This window comes from Candoia aspera, chromosome 6 (assembly GCF_035149785.1).
Source record: "Candoia aspera isolate rCanAsp1 chromosome 6, rCanAsp1.hap2, whole genome shotgun sequence".
In the NCBI taxonomy this organism is placed as follows: domain Eukaryota; kingdom Metazoa; phylum Chordata; class Lepidosauria; order Squamata; family Boidae; genus Candoia; species Candoia aspera.
In genome coordinates this window covers 96045185-96064768 of record NC_086158.1, presented here as the reverse complement: position 1 = coordinate 96064768, position 19584 = coordinate 96045185, and the positions used below count along the sequence as shown (strand labels likewise).

At 41.5% G+C, this 19584-nt stretch overlaps 1 protein-coding gene across 1 annotated transcript in view; it reads right to left on the bottom strand.

The window, feature by feature from the left end:
* LOC134500405 (pro-neuregulin-3, membrane-bound isoform-like) overlaps positions 1-19073 on the bottom strand; it is a 217660-nt gene extending 198587 nt beyond the window's left edge. Inside the window, exon 1 of the mRNA XM_063307722.1 lies at positions 18281-19073. Coding sequence (XP_063163792.1) covers positions 18281-19037 — 757 coding nt within the window. The 5' untranslated portion in view covers positions 19038-19073. The remainder of the gene's footprint in view (positions 1-18280) is intronic.
* Between the last annotated feature and the right edge of the window lie 511 nt (positions 19074-19584).

Sequence of the window (19584 nt, the reverse complement as noted above, 5' to 3'; positions counted from 1 at the left end):
ATAATACTGAAGTTAAACTCCTCATTTTGCAGAATCCCAGCCTCCCATATATTTAAATTAAAACCAGTGTCATAAGAATGAAAGTCAGCTGGAAGGAACTACAGGAAACAGGACAGGCTGAGGATGGAATATCACCTACCCTCGGAACAGGCATTGTAGCTCAGCTCTGCTCTCAACCAGCTCACAAAATTCCTGGTAATTTAACAATTGACTCTTGGGAGCCAGTTCCAGCACACCACTGATTGGAACCCAATGAGGATGCTTCATATGAACTGGGATTCGTTAAACTCTCCCTGGCCTTACCATTAAGAAAGAATTGGGTAGGGGTTTATCTTATTATATTTGTCTGCCTTGTAGAGGGCACAATCCACCTTGCAGAAACATCCATGGAATGTTAGCATTTTTCATTGTTCCCCCAAGTTCATAGCATGTGCCATCTGGAATGAGTTTTCCCTTGAAATCTCGGTCACTGCACTCTGGCGGCATTCTAGATTAGCATTTCTCAACCTAAGCAATGTCCGGATGGACTTCAAGTCCCATGTTGGCTGGGAAATTCTGGGAGTTGAAGTCCACCCATCTTGGCATTGCCAAGGTTGAGAAATACCGTTCTAGAGGGCCTTAAAAACCTAGCTATTTTCCCAGGCCCTGAGCTATGGTGGAGGGAGCCCCTCAACAGATATGGCTGCACATGGCTTTGGTGTTGCCAGCTGAATCAGCCATTTTTAAAATTTCTGTTCTTAATTTACATTGTTATTTATACAGTATTTCTATTTTTGCCAGGCCCAGCCCAAGAACAACAAGTCAGTATATTCCAATCTCCAGTTCTTTATTGCTTCCACCATACAGATAGAATCTTGCCAGACTAAAGCTATCCTAACCAACCTAAGGGAAAATAACCTAGAAGACTCTAAGGCGGGGCTACTCTGACACTCTGTCTCCCTGCCAAGGCTCTCCAGACAGCGAGTCCTCTTATCTCCTTGGAATGTGCCTCCTCCTTCCTGAGAACCAGCAGCAGTGCTGAAAGCCACCACATCACACACACACACCCCTTCAGGGACACATTCCATCACAATTTTATATGTTATACTGTGAGCTGCTCAGACTTATTCTGGAATTGAGTGGCACCTAAATCAAATAAGCTGTTTTAAAAAGTCAATTCTCTTGTTGCCCTATAAATTTAAAACATTGTTTCCTGTCCCATTTCTGTTCTTTGCCCTTACCCTCTCAACCTACTTTGCAGTTCCTGATCTTAATCAGTTATTCATCACATTTACAGAATCTGCTTCTCACTGTAGGAACAAGAGAAGTCCAGGGGTCAAAATCCAGTTCAAGATAAATTCAAACTACCCAAATTCTATCATCATGAAACAATTGTTGGAGAAGATGAAGCTCAAAGCTGCCTTTCCTTTTATTACAATGCTAATTTAGTACTGACCAATGAGTTTAGCAAAGGAAAAAACAAAGTGACTTTCTGCAATAATATGCAAAATTTAGAGGTCTTGAACTGTAAAAACAAAGCCTGATTCAGCAGGTTAGCACACCTAAACTTCTAAATTCCTTTTAAAACTGCACACATTTCAGCAAGTTGGAACCCAACAGGAAATGAGATGTAATGATTTGTTCGAAAATAATCTCCAGCATAGTAATCCCAATGTAACATAATTTTAATTATCAAGATATAATCTTACAGTATCCTTTTATATGACTGCCATTAAGGGAAAAACACAGATAAAACTCTGTGATAAATCTGCAGCTGCTTTCATAGTCTGTGTAGTGTGCACAAATCACATGTTGAGTATTGCCCAGTATTTTTTTCTGCAATCCTATAAATATTGTCCTTTTTGAAACCTCACTTCAGAAAGACCCTTGTTTTCTAAAGCTTTTATAGCATCGCTTCCCCTTTTTCTCTTATGTGGATCAGGAAAAACTGAGAATGGTTTCATGCACTCAGCTGCCCAAATTATTGCTAACCTTAGAATAAACACATCACAATGATCAGAACAGGGCATCTGTTGCATTTCATCTTTCATGTTCCAATAGACTGTACTTCAGAAATAACACACATCCTTTACATGAGTGGTTATCAATAAGGGTCAGCAGTAATTTAGACAGGACTCATGGTGAATTACTGAAATCTCAATTCATTCTTTAAAATTTAAAGCAGAATGCCTATGAACAGACAGATAGGTTTCTATCATGCTGGGACACACGGGATTGGTAAACCGTAAGAAATAAAAGATTGAGAACCACTAGTTGAAATGATACAGTTCTGGGAACAGGATTATTTATGAAAAAAGGAAACAAACAAAAGATATACAATGGTCAGCAAGGGGGACACTCTGAACTGCACCTAAGGAAGCTACAGTATTTCTGAAGCCAGACCAGAGATGGAGGTTTTGAAGCCTGCAATCCATGAGAATCCATGTTTGAAGATCCATTCTGGCTCCACAGCATGGATATGTCCATCAAACAAGCATATTGAAAGATTATCTACTTTAGAGCCTATCCCATTGTTACAAATGTCTCCCTCAGTAGGAAAAGATGAGAAAGATCCAGGCACATTTTCTTAAACTTGGCAACTCTGAAAAAAGGCAACCTGTGTTTTCCAAAGCAATGTTTTTCCTATCTCATTGGATCACTACTGAAGGATGCCCTGTGCACGGTTCCCATTGGGTTAATGTTTCAAAAACGATCTAGAAGAGTCTTGCTTGCAAAACACTTAAAAAACTGAGTTAGTTTCAAAAAGCCTAGCACAATTCTTACAGAAAGAGAGATCCTAAATTTGGCACTGAATTCTGCCTAAAGCATTGCTGAAGTGACAACAGATGCTCTTGTCAGGAAAAGCAATTTTGGGGGAAGGTCAGTTAATTTGCACACCAACATAATCATCTATAGACATCTCAGTTCAGTGGACAAGATGTTTTCAAATATGCACTAGAAAGGCAGGAAGGGAAAATACATATTTCATCTGTTTTAATTTGGACACAAAGTTGCAATAAACAAACAAAAAGTCCCAAGATCAAAAAAAAAAATGTTTGCAAGGAAACAATAGCATTTGTAGCCTTATGCAAACTCCTATTTCCTTTTGCAACAGAGAGAAACCTAAGTGCCCATTAACACCCAGTAGCATTTCTGACCCTTTCTCCCCATCTTGTAAAGATTCTCACTACCCCAAACAGCCTTCCTGGAAACTGTTTTTCAAAAACCACAGATTTCTCTCCTTAAAGAAACTGAAGATCAATCACCCATTAGGGGCAGCCCTCATTCTATTAAAAAAAATTACTTGTTCTAATGCCTGACTGTTCCGTATCTCTCTGTACCAGAGAAAAAGTTCTACCTCCTCTGCACAAAGAAAACAGCAATGCAGTGAAGGAGAAAAAGGAAACATGAAGTCTTTCTGTGGTCAGATTAGTCAACTACTCTGTGGAAGGAGTGTTACTCTGGACCAGTGTTTCTCAGCCTTGGCAACTTTAAGGTGTGTGGACTTCAACTTCCAGAAATCCCCAGCCAGCTGGTGATTTGATGGCTGGCTGGGGAATTCTGGGGGTTGAAGTCCACACATCCTAAAGTTGCCAAGGTTGAGAAACGCTGCTCTAGACACAGAAAGAAACATGATCTGATGGAGAAGGAGACCGTGTTAAAGATTTCCCTATCTTTGCAAGCATCTTCAGTGCTTTGTCATGCTGAAGATCACCGACAAGGTTCTACTGCAGCCCTTCTCAACCTTTTGACCCTGGAGGAACCTTGAAATATCTTTCAGGCCTCAGGGAAGGAACCCCATTCAGGCTCAAAGATAGGCCAGAAGTTACAAAATCATTACATTCATTTCATGGGTAGGCCTGTATGTATGCATGAACAGTGTTCTTAAACTAAACAAAGAGTGAAACTTGCCTCTTCAAAAAAAAATGTTTGCAAGGAAACAATAGCATTTGTAGCCTGAATTTGAATTTTTCCATGATCTCCCAGGGAACCCTTAGTGACCTCTCCTGGAACCCTAGGGTTCTATGGAACCCTGGTTGAGAAACCCTGTTCTACTCCATGGCTCACCATGGTTGTCTTATAACAAAACAGAAGCTGTGGTTTGCCCACAGATGAGGGAATGGCAGAGCTCATATTACATTCTCCCCAATGAATCATGCTATACATGTTGCTAAGGAAAGGATAGTGTAAACGCAGCAGTGCTGATAAAGAAAATGTGGACAGGAACTTCAGGTTAGGTTAAGCCTTTGTTAGCCACAGGAGAAAGAAGGAAAAGAGCAAATGAACAAGTGTTCATATTAGACACCTGCTAAATGCAGTAATTCAAAACCACCTTCAGCCTCAACTACCTGCACTGAAATTTAATATGGATAATCCACTCTGTTAAGTTTCTTGCCCCACTGAAGCCTGCAAAGCCTTTATCTTCAATACTATTAATGAAGGAAAAATTGCCATACCAATTCAGTGCAGTTTTATCTCACCAAGATTCAAACAAAAATCTCATTTCTTTATAACAAAGCCACTCACCAATCTGGAAAGGGCATTAATTCTCGACTCCTACCTTGGAAAAAATAGGGAGCTTATAAAAGAAAATAACCATACATAAACACATTATACTGCATCTAGGAAATCCATTAGTCATTGCTATTACCAGAAGAATTCAAAGACCAACAGTTGGAATAATTTCCTGCTGTACAAGTGGCAGTTCCCACACTATATATATACACAGACCAATTCAGTGAGGAAGGAATTACTACAGTTTTCAATTATAAGGTTCCTTGTTTTTTAAAAGTACTTAAGGCTTCCTAATGTAATTTACATTCAAGCTAAAAACCAAACATAAATAACTTCTAAGTATACATCAACTTCCAACTAAAACATGCAACTGGAAAAAAAATTGAGAAGGGGAAAAAATGGATCCTAGCATTAGTATAGTAACCAGAAGTATGCCACCCACGATCTGAAGTGAATACTTTATTCAGACTGAAGGTAATCATTTGACACAGTCAATTGATGCAGTGGTTTCCTCCAAATATTCAGTTTGAAGGGCTGATTCAAACTGCTGTTAATGAAATCGTGAAACCAAATATTCATACAGCCTTAAAAGTAACACAGTCGAAATTAACCAAGACATAACTGGTTTGCAGATGGAACATAATTAGCCCCTGAAAATATAATGACACTCAGCAATGATTTGACCCAACACAAACTTATCTAGGATGAAACCTCAGTTTTCTTGTACTTACTGCACCTTACATGGCTAAATTCAAATTCTGTTGTTCCTCCAGCAACAAAATAGGGACCAGAAATAAAATTAGGTCATTTTCTTCAGCAGTTCCTTTACTGCAAACAGGGCTAGCCCAGCACAGCGAATGGATTCTGTTCACTGCCTATGTTAAATACAGTGGAATATGAAGTACTTGTATTTTAAGCAAAGGGATCATAAATCTCATGTGGTTTTACTGCATGCAAAGAGAAGGAAAATATTGGTGCTGCAGAACGCAAGGTCATTTTGATGCATTCCAATCCAACCAAAGATAAATCATTCTAAATTGATTTCATTAAGACCCCTGATTGTATCATAGGAAACAGCTACCCTGCATGTGTTTAAATCACCACCAAATGAAATAGTGAGAAATAACCTTCGTTGTTCCCATAAAGAGACCACAGTAGACTACAAGGAAACCAGTCTGTCTTTAGTTTAGGCACTTTTCTTTATGAGTCCTAGGGAGGATCCAATCTGTGAAAAGCAGCTCTCTGCTATTAATGCTAATTTAATGGTTTGCTATTCTGCAGTGTTACAGCCCCTCTAACTGGTAATAGCAATCAAATCTCAGCTTCTAATGAGCTAGAATTCTGGAGTTTCAAGCTAGGAAAGGGGGCTCCCAAACTGTTGTGCATATACAAAAACAAACTTTCATACTACTGAGATGGCAGAAAGAAATGCATTATATCACAAGCATGTTTATAGAATAGAAAGACATGACAAAGCATATAGGACTTTCAAAACATGCATGTCTGTCACTGCAACAGCCACCCAGGAACAGTCATCCAGGAAGAAACACAAATTGTAATTAAAAATAAAAGCTGGGTTCCAGTTTCAAAACCTTGCAAATTTGTGGTTATGTTTGCATATATAGTTAATACCAAGTTACCACCAACATCTTAAGTAGGTTTGCATGGTTAGTAAGCAAGCAAGCGCCAAATTAAACATTTGCCCACATCAACTCATCAGCCAAATTGTAAATTGGCATGCATGGTCAATATCAGGCTAAGTTGAAAGTTTGTATATCAGCTTCCTATTTTACTCAATTCTTAGCCTTACACTGTTCTAAAACCTTGTTTTATAGATAATATAAGAAGGGGTCCTTCTGGAGAACATTTAACCAAACCACACAGTCACAAAAGCAGTTTTTTAAACCAAACCACACAGACACACACAAGCAACTTTTAACCTTACCAGAGAAGGAAAGAAGGCTTTTACATGTACAGCATGTTATAAATGAAGACCATCTTCCATTCACTGCAAAAAAAAAAAACCTAGAGTTGAACCTCCCTCCAAGTGAGGCTTCTTACAAACACAAAGGTTGCTCATGAAGACTTATTGGGGAAGAGAAAATCTCCAAGATTGGTTTCACCTGGTTTAGCAATCCTAGGTTAAAAGTGAGCGGGGAAGCTGGTTTTTGCTTGTATATTTATATTTCCCTGTACCCTCTTTTGAAGAGGCTGATTTGAATTTAGGGTCATGTTTTCCTTTACAGGTGTATATAGTGATGACTACTATCTTATTTAGAAATAAAAATACCACTGTTTCCAAATAAAATTTCCCATACCTGCAAACCCAGAATGCTTATTTAAAGGAAGATGATCCGAGTTCAAGAATTCCTGCTTTCAAGGATGTGTACAGAGAATTACACTCAATTTATTTATTTTTCATGTTTTTACCACCAGAGCATAAGATGAGGGCCTAATTAAACCAAAACAGACAACTTTCAGTAGCCAACATTTGCACAATTATTAATGTATTAATTGATTATTAATTTCCCAGCAGCTAAGTGAGCAATGGGAACAAAGCCATTATGGGATGGGAGAGGGGGGTAAGCTGAATATTTCTGTGCTTTAGGAAGAAGTTCTTTGTTCCACTTTTTTACAAGTTCTAATTCTCTCTACTTTTGAAATACAGCCCAGAGTTGCCACAGACCCCCTATTCCAAATTTAGGTAGTCTGCTTCAGGAACTTTGTTGTTGTTTAAATAGTGAAATGCAAAAGAAAATACATTTTATAATCTACAATTATACAGTGAAATAAAGACCCTAAATATATGATAGCACTGGAGTAGAAACCGGGAGACCCTGAGTTCTAGTCCCATCTTAGGCACAAAGCCAGCTGGGTGACCTTGGGCCAGTCACTCTCTCTCAGCCCCAGGAAGGAGGCAATAGTAAATCACTTCTGAAAACCCTTGCCAAGAAAACTGCAGGGACTTGTCCAGGCAGTCTCCAAAAATCGGACACATTTGAATGGATTAAAAAAAAAAAAACTAAATAGGTTAAAAAAAAATCCCCTAATTAACAGTACAAAACTAATGTAGATAATATTTATATGGCATTTATGCTGGTCTATGACAGTAATAAATATTTGATTTGATATATGGCATTAATTCAGTTGTCAAGCTTATTATATCTAGATGTGCGACAGCATACTGCATCATGTTTTTATTTCCAAAACACTCTCCAAAAACAAATAATAAACTCATACCCTGGATCCATTCCTTAAAATCAGGAGATTAACTCTCTTTCCAGTTACCTAGGGTTATCCTCTTTGCCAAATTTGATAAAGTTAAAGCTCTTCATGAGAGAACAGTTTCTGTATTATATCAATATAGTTCAACATTACATTGAGGTTCTTAAATATTTCTTCCCAAAATTATATTAACATATGCATCAATCTGAAACCAAAACAGAGCTATAACAGAACAAGACCAAATCATGTGAGTTAAAGAACCTTTCTGATGTTGCCAATGATGGACTATATAACAGACCCAGGAATAATCGAAGAGGGAGCATGACAGCCGTAGGAGAAAACAGGGCCAGCAACTCAGAGTCACTCAGTCTTAATTATATCAGGTATAAACTGAGAATTGTTCTGAGGAGCTTTCAGGAATTTGCTACAATACCCTACCAGCAATAAAGATTTTTTTTTTCCCTCAGAAGTCCAAATGGTTTTGTTTCTGAAGTATACCTGCTAGAAAGGGCTTAGCAGAAATCTAATGTCCATCTCTTTTTAAACCTCCTTTGAGGACTCCAATAGACCCCAAATCTGCTTCAGGACCTGATATATTGTGGGGGTGGGCAAAGTAGCCAACACTGCTTTTGAGTTTGCCATGTGATTGGGATTAATAAAAGCCCAGGTGAACATGAAGGAAATGCCATCCGATATTCAACTCAACCCAAAAGCACTTCACTAAATCCAAGGTGCCGAACTGATTCAGTTATTCACTTCAAAGGGTGTTTTGACCCAACTCCCTTCAGATGGAAGCTTCACCCAGCCCTTAAGTACAATTAGGGTTGTCAAAACAGGGAAGTTTAAAGGACTCCCAGTGAGCACCCTCTTGGACCAAGAGCTGCCTAACTCTCAAATGCCTGCCTTAAGACTGTATACAACTATTTCCAGCTAATAATTGGGCTGCCAATATTCTCCTTCCCCTGCAAGGTTGCCAACCCTTCTCCATCTGCTTCCCTGGGGAAATCCACCCTTTTGATCACTGCATCACAAGCAAAGATTCTGCAAATGAAGCTTTCCTTCACTATGTCAAGAGATTTGGGGAGGGGGGAAAGAGAGAGAGAGAGAGAGAGAGCACAATAGTAGAATTATTTTCATTGTGAGTAAATGAAAAGACTTCTGTCTTCTGCTCTTTTTACCTCAAGTCAATCCAAATTTGGCAAACCTTCTGAGAAATAAAGGGGTGCCTCCCTGTGTTCCCCCCAAGATCCAGATACCCCCAACCCTCTTGGCCTTCTCTAAAGCTTTAAAGACCTAAGTGTTCCCCCAAGACTTGGACCAGGCTATTAGTTGAGCTGGGGACCTCAAGGCCACTGCATTGTGTTGATTATTGTTATTTTATTTATCTGTGTTAGAGATGATAACACAGAGTTGATTGTGGTTAGGCACCCAGTGTCACATGTGAAATGGGCAGCCAATCAATAAATGCAACTTGGCACATCTTGCTCAGGGGTTGGGTTAGACAGTCAGCCAAGCCCTCTTCTAGGGAATTCCATTTCCTGATGACACCCAGTCCCCATTAGTCTGTTTTGAATTATTCATAGTTATCCCTTAAAACACTGATGCATTTTCATATAAAATGATAATGTTTCCTTTGAGCTGTAACTCCTGGTGCTTTCATGTAGACTTCCTTCTAGTTTTCTTGGCAATACTGCAGATATGGTTTGATGGATTTTGACTGATCTCAAATGGCTAATCAGGGTTAGATCTGGGTTAGTGCTTGGATGGCAGATGATGAGAAATTTCATGGACTGGGAAATGAAAAAAGCATCTTAGAAGGCTACAGCAACTTTCTGTCTGTTAAGAATACTATGTGGACATTTTGGGGAACAAATACAGGTATTGTATCACATCTGCTTTCCAAGCATTCTCTGTTTATTATTATTATTATTATTATTATTATTATTATTATTATTATTATTATTAATGGTTCGGAGAAGCAATTTCTGACTGCCCAAATAATCTGGCTGCCTTATTGTGGGGTAGAGTTGCCATCTATTGCTGAATAAGAATTGGAAGAAGTCAGCAATGGCCCTAAGAGCTGCACAGTGGCTTACCTAACAGTTTCCAAAGATCCTTGAACTCAACAGTACAAAAATAATAATAATTTAAAAAAAAAGATTATGGAATAATCAGCCCAGACATCTTAGCAATAAATCAGCTTTAATAAAAGTTGATGCATGCATACCTAAATGTCTCAGTATACAATTTCAGATGTTTAAAGAAACAATGAAATACATCTTTAAAAAATCTGCATTTTGTGCCAGCTTAGAGGTGAGAGCACTTGCTGGATGCCCTACTTAATGCACATGGACAGCACAACATTCTTCTTCTCGCTTGGTTGGATATTTTCCTGCAGATGTTTTGTTACTGGGCTAGCCAGAGCAGGAAAACAACCAAGCTCAAAAAATACCAAGAACCCAACAACTTTATTTCATCAAGGAATGCATGGAAATTGTAGGGGGATCTCCCATTCAGAAAAATACCAGCCCCAACTTGCTTAGTTCAGCAAAGTGGCTACATCATAGTTGAGGACAAAGGCTTAAAATGTACATATCATCCAACACCAGCAAAGATTAATTAATAATTAAATAGATTAACATTTCCAAATGTTAATAGCTCCAGAGCACATACAATTTATGGAAACTTTCAGAAATTTTGAAGTCTTAAACACTATTAAACATGGAAAATCTCCAAGTCCTGATAGACTGTCAGAGGAATTTTGCAAAGAATTTGAAGAAGTCTTAATACCAGAATTTCCATGTCTATGAAATACCCTGCACCAGGGACACCCCTTACCAGAGACTTGGAAACAGTCTAAGAAAATTCCAATCCTTAAACTGGGTAAAAATGTTCAGGAATTGGCATCTTATTGGCACATCTTACTTCTTAATGTAGACTATAAACTCTACTAAATTCTTAACTAACCATCTAAAAGTGATTATAAGTTATCCATATACAGCAGATCAATCTGATTTTATTTGAAATTGAAATGTATCTACCAATATCAGGAAACTATTAAACATTATACAAATCAGTAAAATTCATAAACTTTCACTAGCTGTATGTTCCTTAAATATACTTAAAGCTTTTCATTCTCTGGCACTACAATTCTTAATACAAATATTGAAGAAATTTAAATGTGGGGCTTGCTTTTGCAAGATGGTTGATTGTATTTATGGAGCAAATAACGTTCGGATAAGAGATAACAGTTATGACTCTATCATGATTTTAAGAAGTACTAAGAAGAGCTGAGCTGCCGATCGGAAGGTCGGCGGTTCGAAACCGCGCGGCGGGGTGAGCTCCCGTTGCTAGCAGTTCCCCTGCTCACCTAGCAGTTCGAAAACATGCAAATGCGAGTAGATCAATAGGTACCGCTTCGGCGGGAAGGTAACGGCGTTCCGTGAGTCATGCCGGCCACATGACCCGGAAGTATCCTATGGATAATGCCGGCTCCAAGGCTTAGAAACGGAGATGAGCACCGCCCCCTAGAGTCGGACATGACTGGACTTTACGTCAAGGGAAACCTTTACCTTTTTAAGAAGAGCTACCCATTATCAACTCCATTATTCAATCTAGCTATAGAAGTTTTGGCAATAACAGCAAAACAAATGTCATTTTAAGATGTAGTTGAATGTGTAAAACATTGCGCAAAATAATTTATGTGCAGAATTCTAATATTTCTTATAATTCACTAGGGTCCTCCGATTTATTTTCCACTGGCTTCAATCTCTGGTCAGGATTCAAGACATTATTACATGAGGGCACCAAAACACTGGTTGGCATTTTTCACCAATGGTGAAGAGAGTATGACTTAATCAGCAAGAGTTCTAGTTTACTGGTGTTTATTCCAGGTCAGTTTTACAATCAATGTAAATGCCTCTCTCATTAAAGAAAATGTATCTAGCTAAAATACTGGCACAAAAAATATTTAAGTCCCATCTTATTTGATCTGGCATTCCAAATTAACAACAACAATGACATCTAGATATGATATTCGTATTTCCACTATTCTGCTATGCTTTTCAAAGCTCAGAAATTTCTTTTGAATTCCTTCATACTTTGGTGTGTTACTCTGAGAAGCAAGCCGTTGTGAGGATACACACCCGAAAGGATGGAGAAACAAAGATGGAAGTTGGTTCAATTCTCAGTGGCTTCAAGTGATTCAGTAGGGGAAGTGAATGAACTTGGTAAAATAGCAAGAGGGGACCCTCATCCCAGAATCTGGACTGCCAAGACTGGAGAGCAGGCTTAGCTGAGCCTGCTCCATTTCAATGGTTTTCTTAAGGGCACCATTATATGTTCTCTTACTAAATCATCATCCTTACCATTATTTTTCTTATTCCTTGAATGAGGGTTGAAGAGAAATAAACACTATCTGTCCTATCTTAGAGTGAAGAACCACAATGAGTCAGTGACTTGGTCTCTAGTGTTTATTGCCTTACTCTAGTAGACAGAAAATCCTGCCAAACTGAAGGACCGTGGGAAACCCACACAGATAAACCCAAAACTCAAGGCGGGTCTGCTCTGAGTTTCTTTGAAGGAAGGTTCAAAGCCTCTAAACTACACATGCATTTTTCCCCCTGGATAGGGGCCCCCTCCTGCTCACCATCCATATTCATGACTCTATCCTTTGGGCCTCCAGCCAGCAATCTGAGAACCTCCACTAAAGTTCAATCTTGTGAAATGTGAGTTACTGTACATACTGTATGTGCATTGTGACTATATATTTATTTATTTATCTATCAAATTTGTCACCACCCATCTCCTCCCACCAGAGGGACTCTGGGCAGTTTACAACAAAATAATAATATTTTTATTAATATAGTCCACTTTTATATTGGAATAATAAAATTCCACTATAAAAGTGGACGATAAAATTATGATTGTTTGGTACCATACCAAAAGATCTGGAAAAGTACCTGGACACAGTAATGGACAGAATTTCAACTCATCAGTTATAAACAGTTATTGTCATGAGTACTGATGGTGAGCAGGAGGGGGCCCCTATCCAGGGGGGAAAATGCATGCGTAGTAGTGAGGAGTTAAGCGGCCATTCAAAGAGACACAGATCAGACCCGCCTTAACTTTTGGCGTTTATCTGTCTGGGTTTTTCCCACGCTTCTTCAGTTTGTTAGGATTTTCTGTCTTATGTAGCAGTAATAAACACTAGAGACCTGCTCCTCGTCTCAGCGTGGTTCCTGGCTGTTAGGACAGTTATATTACTTGGAAAAGCACATACATTATGACAATATCTTTAACTATCCTAGATCCTTGGGAAGATTCTGATAGCCAGAAGTACCAGATCTAGTCAGAATTCTCTTGTAGACTATGTGTCGTCATCATCATCATTGTCATCATCATCATCATCGTCATGTTGTATTATTGTTGTTGTACATTATTGCCTAGCAAAGGTAAGTTTCTCTTTTTGAATAAAACTACAGGAAATTACAACAAATCTTAAAAAGAATCTTTATATTTCTTAAACAGATATTGATTATAATTTCTGGAACCTCATTCTATTTTGGCATTTCTGCATTATGTGGTTCACCTGGGCTGCTTCTCTTGTAGGCCATAAATTTTGCAAATGTAACCATTTCCACTCTGCTGATGAATTCTTGCAAGAGAACTAATATAAATATAATATTTAGCTTTGTGTACTGACAAAGTCACCATAGGACCAAACATATGGACAGAAAACATATCTCCAGCACTTAGTTTCCTAAATAAATCAACTTTTTTGTTTGTGTCTGATTTATAATAATTTATTAAATTTAAATGCCACCCAACTCCAAATGATTCCCAGTATCATTAATGGATTAAATACTATTTTATACCAACTGCAATGATGTTCAGGAGAAAGAAGAATGAATTACCACTTCTTTCGACTAAATAATTCAGGCAAGTATCTGGAAAAGCAGCTGAGAAGATGCAGAAAGATGTATTACATGCAGTGACCACAAAATGGAACACAAGACATGTTTCTAATTGAAATCCAATTATCAATTCTTAATCTTCAGTGAAATAATCTGACAATTAATCTACGGAATTGAAGGATGCTTCCGTCTGAGCACAGTTTTTGAAAAAAACCTTCAGTTTCTATTAGTAACTGTATAATAAGGAAGAGGGCCGAAATACTCTTTTTACATCAGTGTTTCAAGTCCCATCCTTTGAGCTTTTCTTTTTGCTGATACGAAGATGTTGATTTCTACTACTATTCCCAGTCCTATACCATTTCTCCTCCAGGCCATAAGCTGGCACCCAGTGGAGCTAAAACACCAAAAATGCTGCTCCTCAGGACTGCTGCTCAAAAGGATTGCTGCTGCTGAAAAGTTCTTATAGCAAAACTCCTGCTTTTTGTTTCCATCCAAGGTCATATGCCTACCAGACTGCACTGAAGAGGTCAAAGCTGAATGTGGTTTTCTGCATTAGGCTGCAAGACGAGGTCTGGTGGAAAGAGACTGTGCCACCTTCGCTATCGTTTGCTACACTTTTACATGATACTGGTCTGATGAAGCTAACAGATGATACAAGATCTCTGATGAAAAGCTGGGCTTGTATCCCCTTTAGACTTACTGTAATATGAATGCACCTAATACATATTTATTTATTTTACCAAGGCCTGTTTGCCACTCCAACCAACCCTGAACCTAACATAGCAATAAGGTCAAAACAATACACAAAAATACTTAATCGATTTAACCCCAGGCATAAATGGACAATTAAATCCACATGAATATTCCTACTGCAGAAAGGATCAAAATCAAACACATCAGATCCCAAAGGCTCACTGAACAAGCCAAGTCTTTATTGCTTTTTGGAAACTCAAGACTGTTGGGAATGGACTGATGTCCAGGAGAGTATTATTCCAGAGAAATGGATCTGCAACTGAAAAGCCCTAACTGGTGTTCTTTGCAGATTATGTTCCCCAAGGAGAGGAGCACAGAGAAGAGAAGTCCTTCTCTTCCAGCTCTTTATAAACAGGCAGAAACCTATGGGAGGTGCTGAATTATTCCAGTGAACACTGTCTACTTCCATGTATCTGTTGTTGCCAATGTTTTTATATAATGCAGTATCTGTGCCTCTGCATGAAAGCCAAGCAACCTTAATGCTCATTGCTTGATGATTTTCACCCTGTACTTGATGGATCAGATTACCTTTCTCCACTTCATGCAGAGAACTTTGAAACAGTTACCAGGATTTTTCCAAAATGTGACAAAAGGGAAGCACTGTTAATACATGGAGAATAACCACACAATCCTATGGGTAGAATGCAATTTTGATTGTATTTACATTAAATCAAATTTAGGTTTTGCCTACTCAGACCCACTGATGTATTTGTTTTGTTTTTTTTTTAAGTGAGAGGTTTCCTGCTGCATTACTCAAAAGGCCAAGGGTGGTCTTCAGAAGTCTCCAATGGACAGTGCACCCTTGCACCATGGAATCATCTGACCTAGTCTGAGAAATTCTGCTATGCAAGAATGTAAGAGGATAAGCCTGAACCTTCTCCAAGGACACTCAATACACATGGGGTTGTGTTTGCTGGTGGTGACTGTAGATGAGGGGCCCTTCACTGTCCAAAGCAGTGAGAGAAAACGCAACAAGGAAACTCAAAGAGGAACCATCTTTCTCCCCCAAAACACTTGCCCAGGTTTCATGGGATATAAACCTGCCTTCCTCAGTTATACACCACTTTGAAGTACCATGTCTAGCCTTAGAGGCTCTTGGGAAACTTAAGTTCATGAAGGTGTTGATAATTCAGCTAGATATCCTGATCCCTACACCACCTGAGCTTTCTAAAGATCTGCACTTCAAAGCAGGATAGCACAACTTTCTTTTAATAAGTGCTTTGAAAAATCCAGATGGCTCTTCTGGAATCATCTGGAATCTCTTTTGCCAAGACATCAGGCTTTCCCATCTCTCTCTTCCTATTTATGCTTTTTTTTGGGGGGGGGGGCAGGAATTGCTTCATTCTCTCTTTCAATAACTGCAACACAGAGAAAGAATAGGCAACCAAATCTCTCAGAAAACATATCTTCCTTCTCCCTTCCTCTTTGTCTATCCTTTAATACAAGTAAAAACCTCCAAGTATCAAAAACCTCCAAGTATCAAAATGAGGAGTGAAGGATGCACACAGTCAAGGCAACTGGCTACAGAGGAATGATTGCAGTATTACTTACCCTCTGCTAACCTGAGAAAACTATTATCTGATATAATAATAATAATAATAATAATAATAATAATAATGCACTTTTGGGAGAGGAAGGGAAAAAATTCCATGCGCTCTAAATATTACAGTTTCTCTCTCTCTCTCTCTCTCTCTCTCTCTCTCTCTCTCTCTCTCTCTCTCTCTCTCCTGTTAATGATAATCAGAAACTATCACTGTGTTTAAAAGAGGCCAGTTTCTGGTGAATTGGCAGTTTTGTATTTTCTACTTTACTAAAGCTGCGGTGGGGGGAGGGAGCAGAGAAGGGGAGGAAACCTTGAGATCCAGTCTCTAATTGAAAGAGTGAGTCCTTGATCGCCTATGTGTGATGATGATATTGGTGTGCATGTTTGTGTGTGAGAGAAAATACGAACTGATAGGAAGGGTGTAATAGGTTCCTGGCAGCTTACAATCATATTTCGAGCAGTTTCTATAGCCAAAGAACTCATCATCAGAGGTTAAAAAATCATAACGGGTTTCCCAGTCTCACAGATGTTGGAGTTACACATTTATGTTTAATGAGCACAGGAGCAGGAAGCAGTTTGCACACCAAGTCTATTCTTTGAACATCACCCCACCTGGTGTTCTGTGGCTCAAAGCCTATAAAATTAGGGCACATGGGAGGTTTCTCCTCTGAAAAGGCTTCAGATGCAAGAAAGAGAGAAGGCAGGGTGGACCAGGGGAGGGAAAGGTTTAGCAAATACCAGCTAGGGTTTCATCCTCTGAAGAAATGGCATCTCTATCAGCTCTCCCTCCCTCCCTCCCCTCCCCTCCCTCAGTCACATAAAAGGAGTCCATCTCAAGCATCTTCCCTTCTGACACAGAACATGGACTCATTCTCACGTCACTGCTCAGTGACCACTAACAGTGCCTTGCCCTCTCCTTTTCTGGCTGGATCCTCAGAGACGAACCATCTCCCTCTCCCCAGCTACTGCTTTTGCCTCCCTCCTCACATCACAGCATCTTCTGATGGTGGTTCTCCATCCCCAGTCAAGAACAACCAGCTTTAAGCTGCTTGTGAGAGAGAAGAGACAACTGACTTAAATAAGCGAATCCAGCGGCGTATCATGAAAAAGGGAAGGGACCACGTGGAAAGAAAATAACCTTGGATGATAGCATTCAACTGGATGTGCATTTTCTTAAGTGAGAAGAGTGAATGTAGCAATGGAGGCCCCGCTTCCTCTAACGTATCTAACTAAGGAAAGGATGGTGAGAAATACTGGGGATAAATATGCAGTCTTTTTTTTTTCCTTTTCCCAACTCCCATCAGCATCCAGAAGCTGATTTGTTGGGGAGATATATGTCCTAGATAACCTTCACAAGATCTTGAAGGTTCAATTCCTAAATAAAAGAGGGAGTAAGAGAACTGTGAAGAACGGAGACTTGGAGCACTGGTGACTAATGCAAATATGTCAGTTCCCCCACCCTTCCAAAAAACAAACAAACAAACCAACCCAGGAAGCTCCATCTATTCACCTTCATTCCTGGGACAACACCTGAATAACATCATTCCATTTATATCCCAGCTAGAAGAGAAATGGGACCACCCAGAGCTGTTCCATATATTGAAGGTGTGTGTGGTGCATGTTGGCATGTGTGAGGGCAGAAGTGGCACTCATGGAACTGAAACACTGGAGTCTACAAGTGTTTAGAAAGGCTTTCTATGGGAGGGAAGGAAGGAAGGAAGGAAGGAAGGAAGGAAGGAAGGAAGGAAGGAAGGAAGGAAGGAAGGACGGACAGACTATTTGGAAAGCTAAGAAGAACATGCATGCCTTCTGTCAAAGATTCTTGAGCACGGCTGTGATTCAAAAGCACTTCTTCACCTCTTTTCTTAACTTATCCCTGCTTTCCCCCAAAGTCACCAAATCGTTAAGGTCAGCCTTCCTTTCCTAAGCACACACTGCATCCCCCCAACCAAATAAACCAGACCAATACACAACACTCTTGGTAAGATCAGGAGTACCCCCATCATTGGCAGCTCTTCTTTGGCTTCAACCTTGGGATTTCATCCCCAAGTACCAAAAGCAGAAAGGGCACAACCCCTGCCTCTTTTTCACCCTGTGAAGGAACTCCTCCTTGGATGATCACCACAAGGGTTTCCACTCCATCTTCACCAGACCCAGAAAAATGGCCAGAAACAGAGCAACTTCAAAAGACCCGCTTGGCATCCTTGCTGTGAATTCAACCCCCAGCCCCCACCCGGTCCCCCAAGCAGGGCTGACAGCCAGGCTTTTTGCCCAAGCAGAAGCGACCAGCAGAGAGCCCACCCAAGCAGAAGAGGTGAGGAAGCAAAGGCAAAAGTTCTCTTTCACTTACGGTATTTGGGGCTGGAGTTGGTCTCTGGCGGGGTGGTGGTGCTGGCCTCTTGGAAGGGGGATAAGGTCCAGGAGGGAGCCGAGTCCTGGAGATAAGTCTTGTAGGACGAGGTAGTGTACGCCGCGGTGGGCCAGACCGGCAGAGGCTGAGTCCTGGCTGGGCCGGGCCGGGCGATGAGGAGGGTGGTGCTGAAAGGGACAGCGGCGGCGGTGCTGGGAGCCAGGACGGTCGGGGGCGCCAGCGTGTGGCGCGCCGTGGTGGATCGCGGCGGGCTGGCCCGGATGGGGCCCCGGGTGGCAGGGAAGCGGGTGGGCGCCTTGGTCATGGTGGTGAGGCGGGTACTGATCCGGTTGGGCGTCCTGGAGGCGGCGGCGGCGGCGGCGGCAGCGTCCGTGCCGGTGGAGGCGGTGGGCTCGCCGCTCTTGGGCGGCGTGGTGGGCTGCTTGGAGAGGAAGATGGGGTCCTGCTCGATCCCTTTGGAATCCATCAGCTCGGTGGGCAGGTACTCCTGGACGGAGCCCACCACGATCCACTTGAGCAGCATCAGGCTGAGCCCCAGGCCCACGAAGCCGATGAAGAGGGGCACCACGCAGAGCCACGTCTGCTGCCGGTTCCACACCAGGCAGTCGCCGCAGCGCACCTCCCGGGCCGCGGCATCGGGCCCTCCATCGCCCGCCGCAGGGCCCCCGCCCGCCGCCGCCGCCCCCTCCTCGGCAGCGGCTGCGGCACCCGGCGGCGAGGCGACCCCTTCGCTCATCCTCCTCGGTGCCTTTCTACCCCTCCCCCGGGGGGAAGCAGCGGCATGAGGGGGGAGGGAGCAGCATGCGGGGCGGCGGGAAAGGAAGAAGGGGGGAGAGGAGCGGGGAGATCCGACGGCGCGGGGGGTGGGGGAGGCGGCCGCGGCCGCCAGTTACCAAAAAGACCTTGCCTCCCTTCGATCCGGAGCGCGCGACACCCCTCCCGCTTTTTCAGCTACATCTCCGCGCATTCATACGACCGCTGCTGAATCAGCTGGAACGCGCGAGCTCTCTCCACCTTCCGCCCGCCGCCGCCACCGAGGTCTCCTCCTTTTCCCTGCGATTTCCCGCCCCCTCCCGATTGCCGCGATTCCGGATCCCCCCGCCCCAAAAATAGCCCCTCAGATCCCGGGCGGTCTTCGCCAAACGGGTCCCTAGAAGCCGCGGCTTTCAGACGGTAAGGATCCGGGTCGGGTCTTGGGAACCGCAGCTTTTTCCCCTTCGAAGCGAAGATCCGCAATCAGCAGCCCTCTGGAGCCCGTTTCCCCAAGGAGAAGGGCGAGCGAG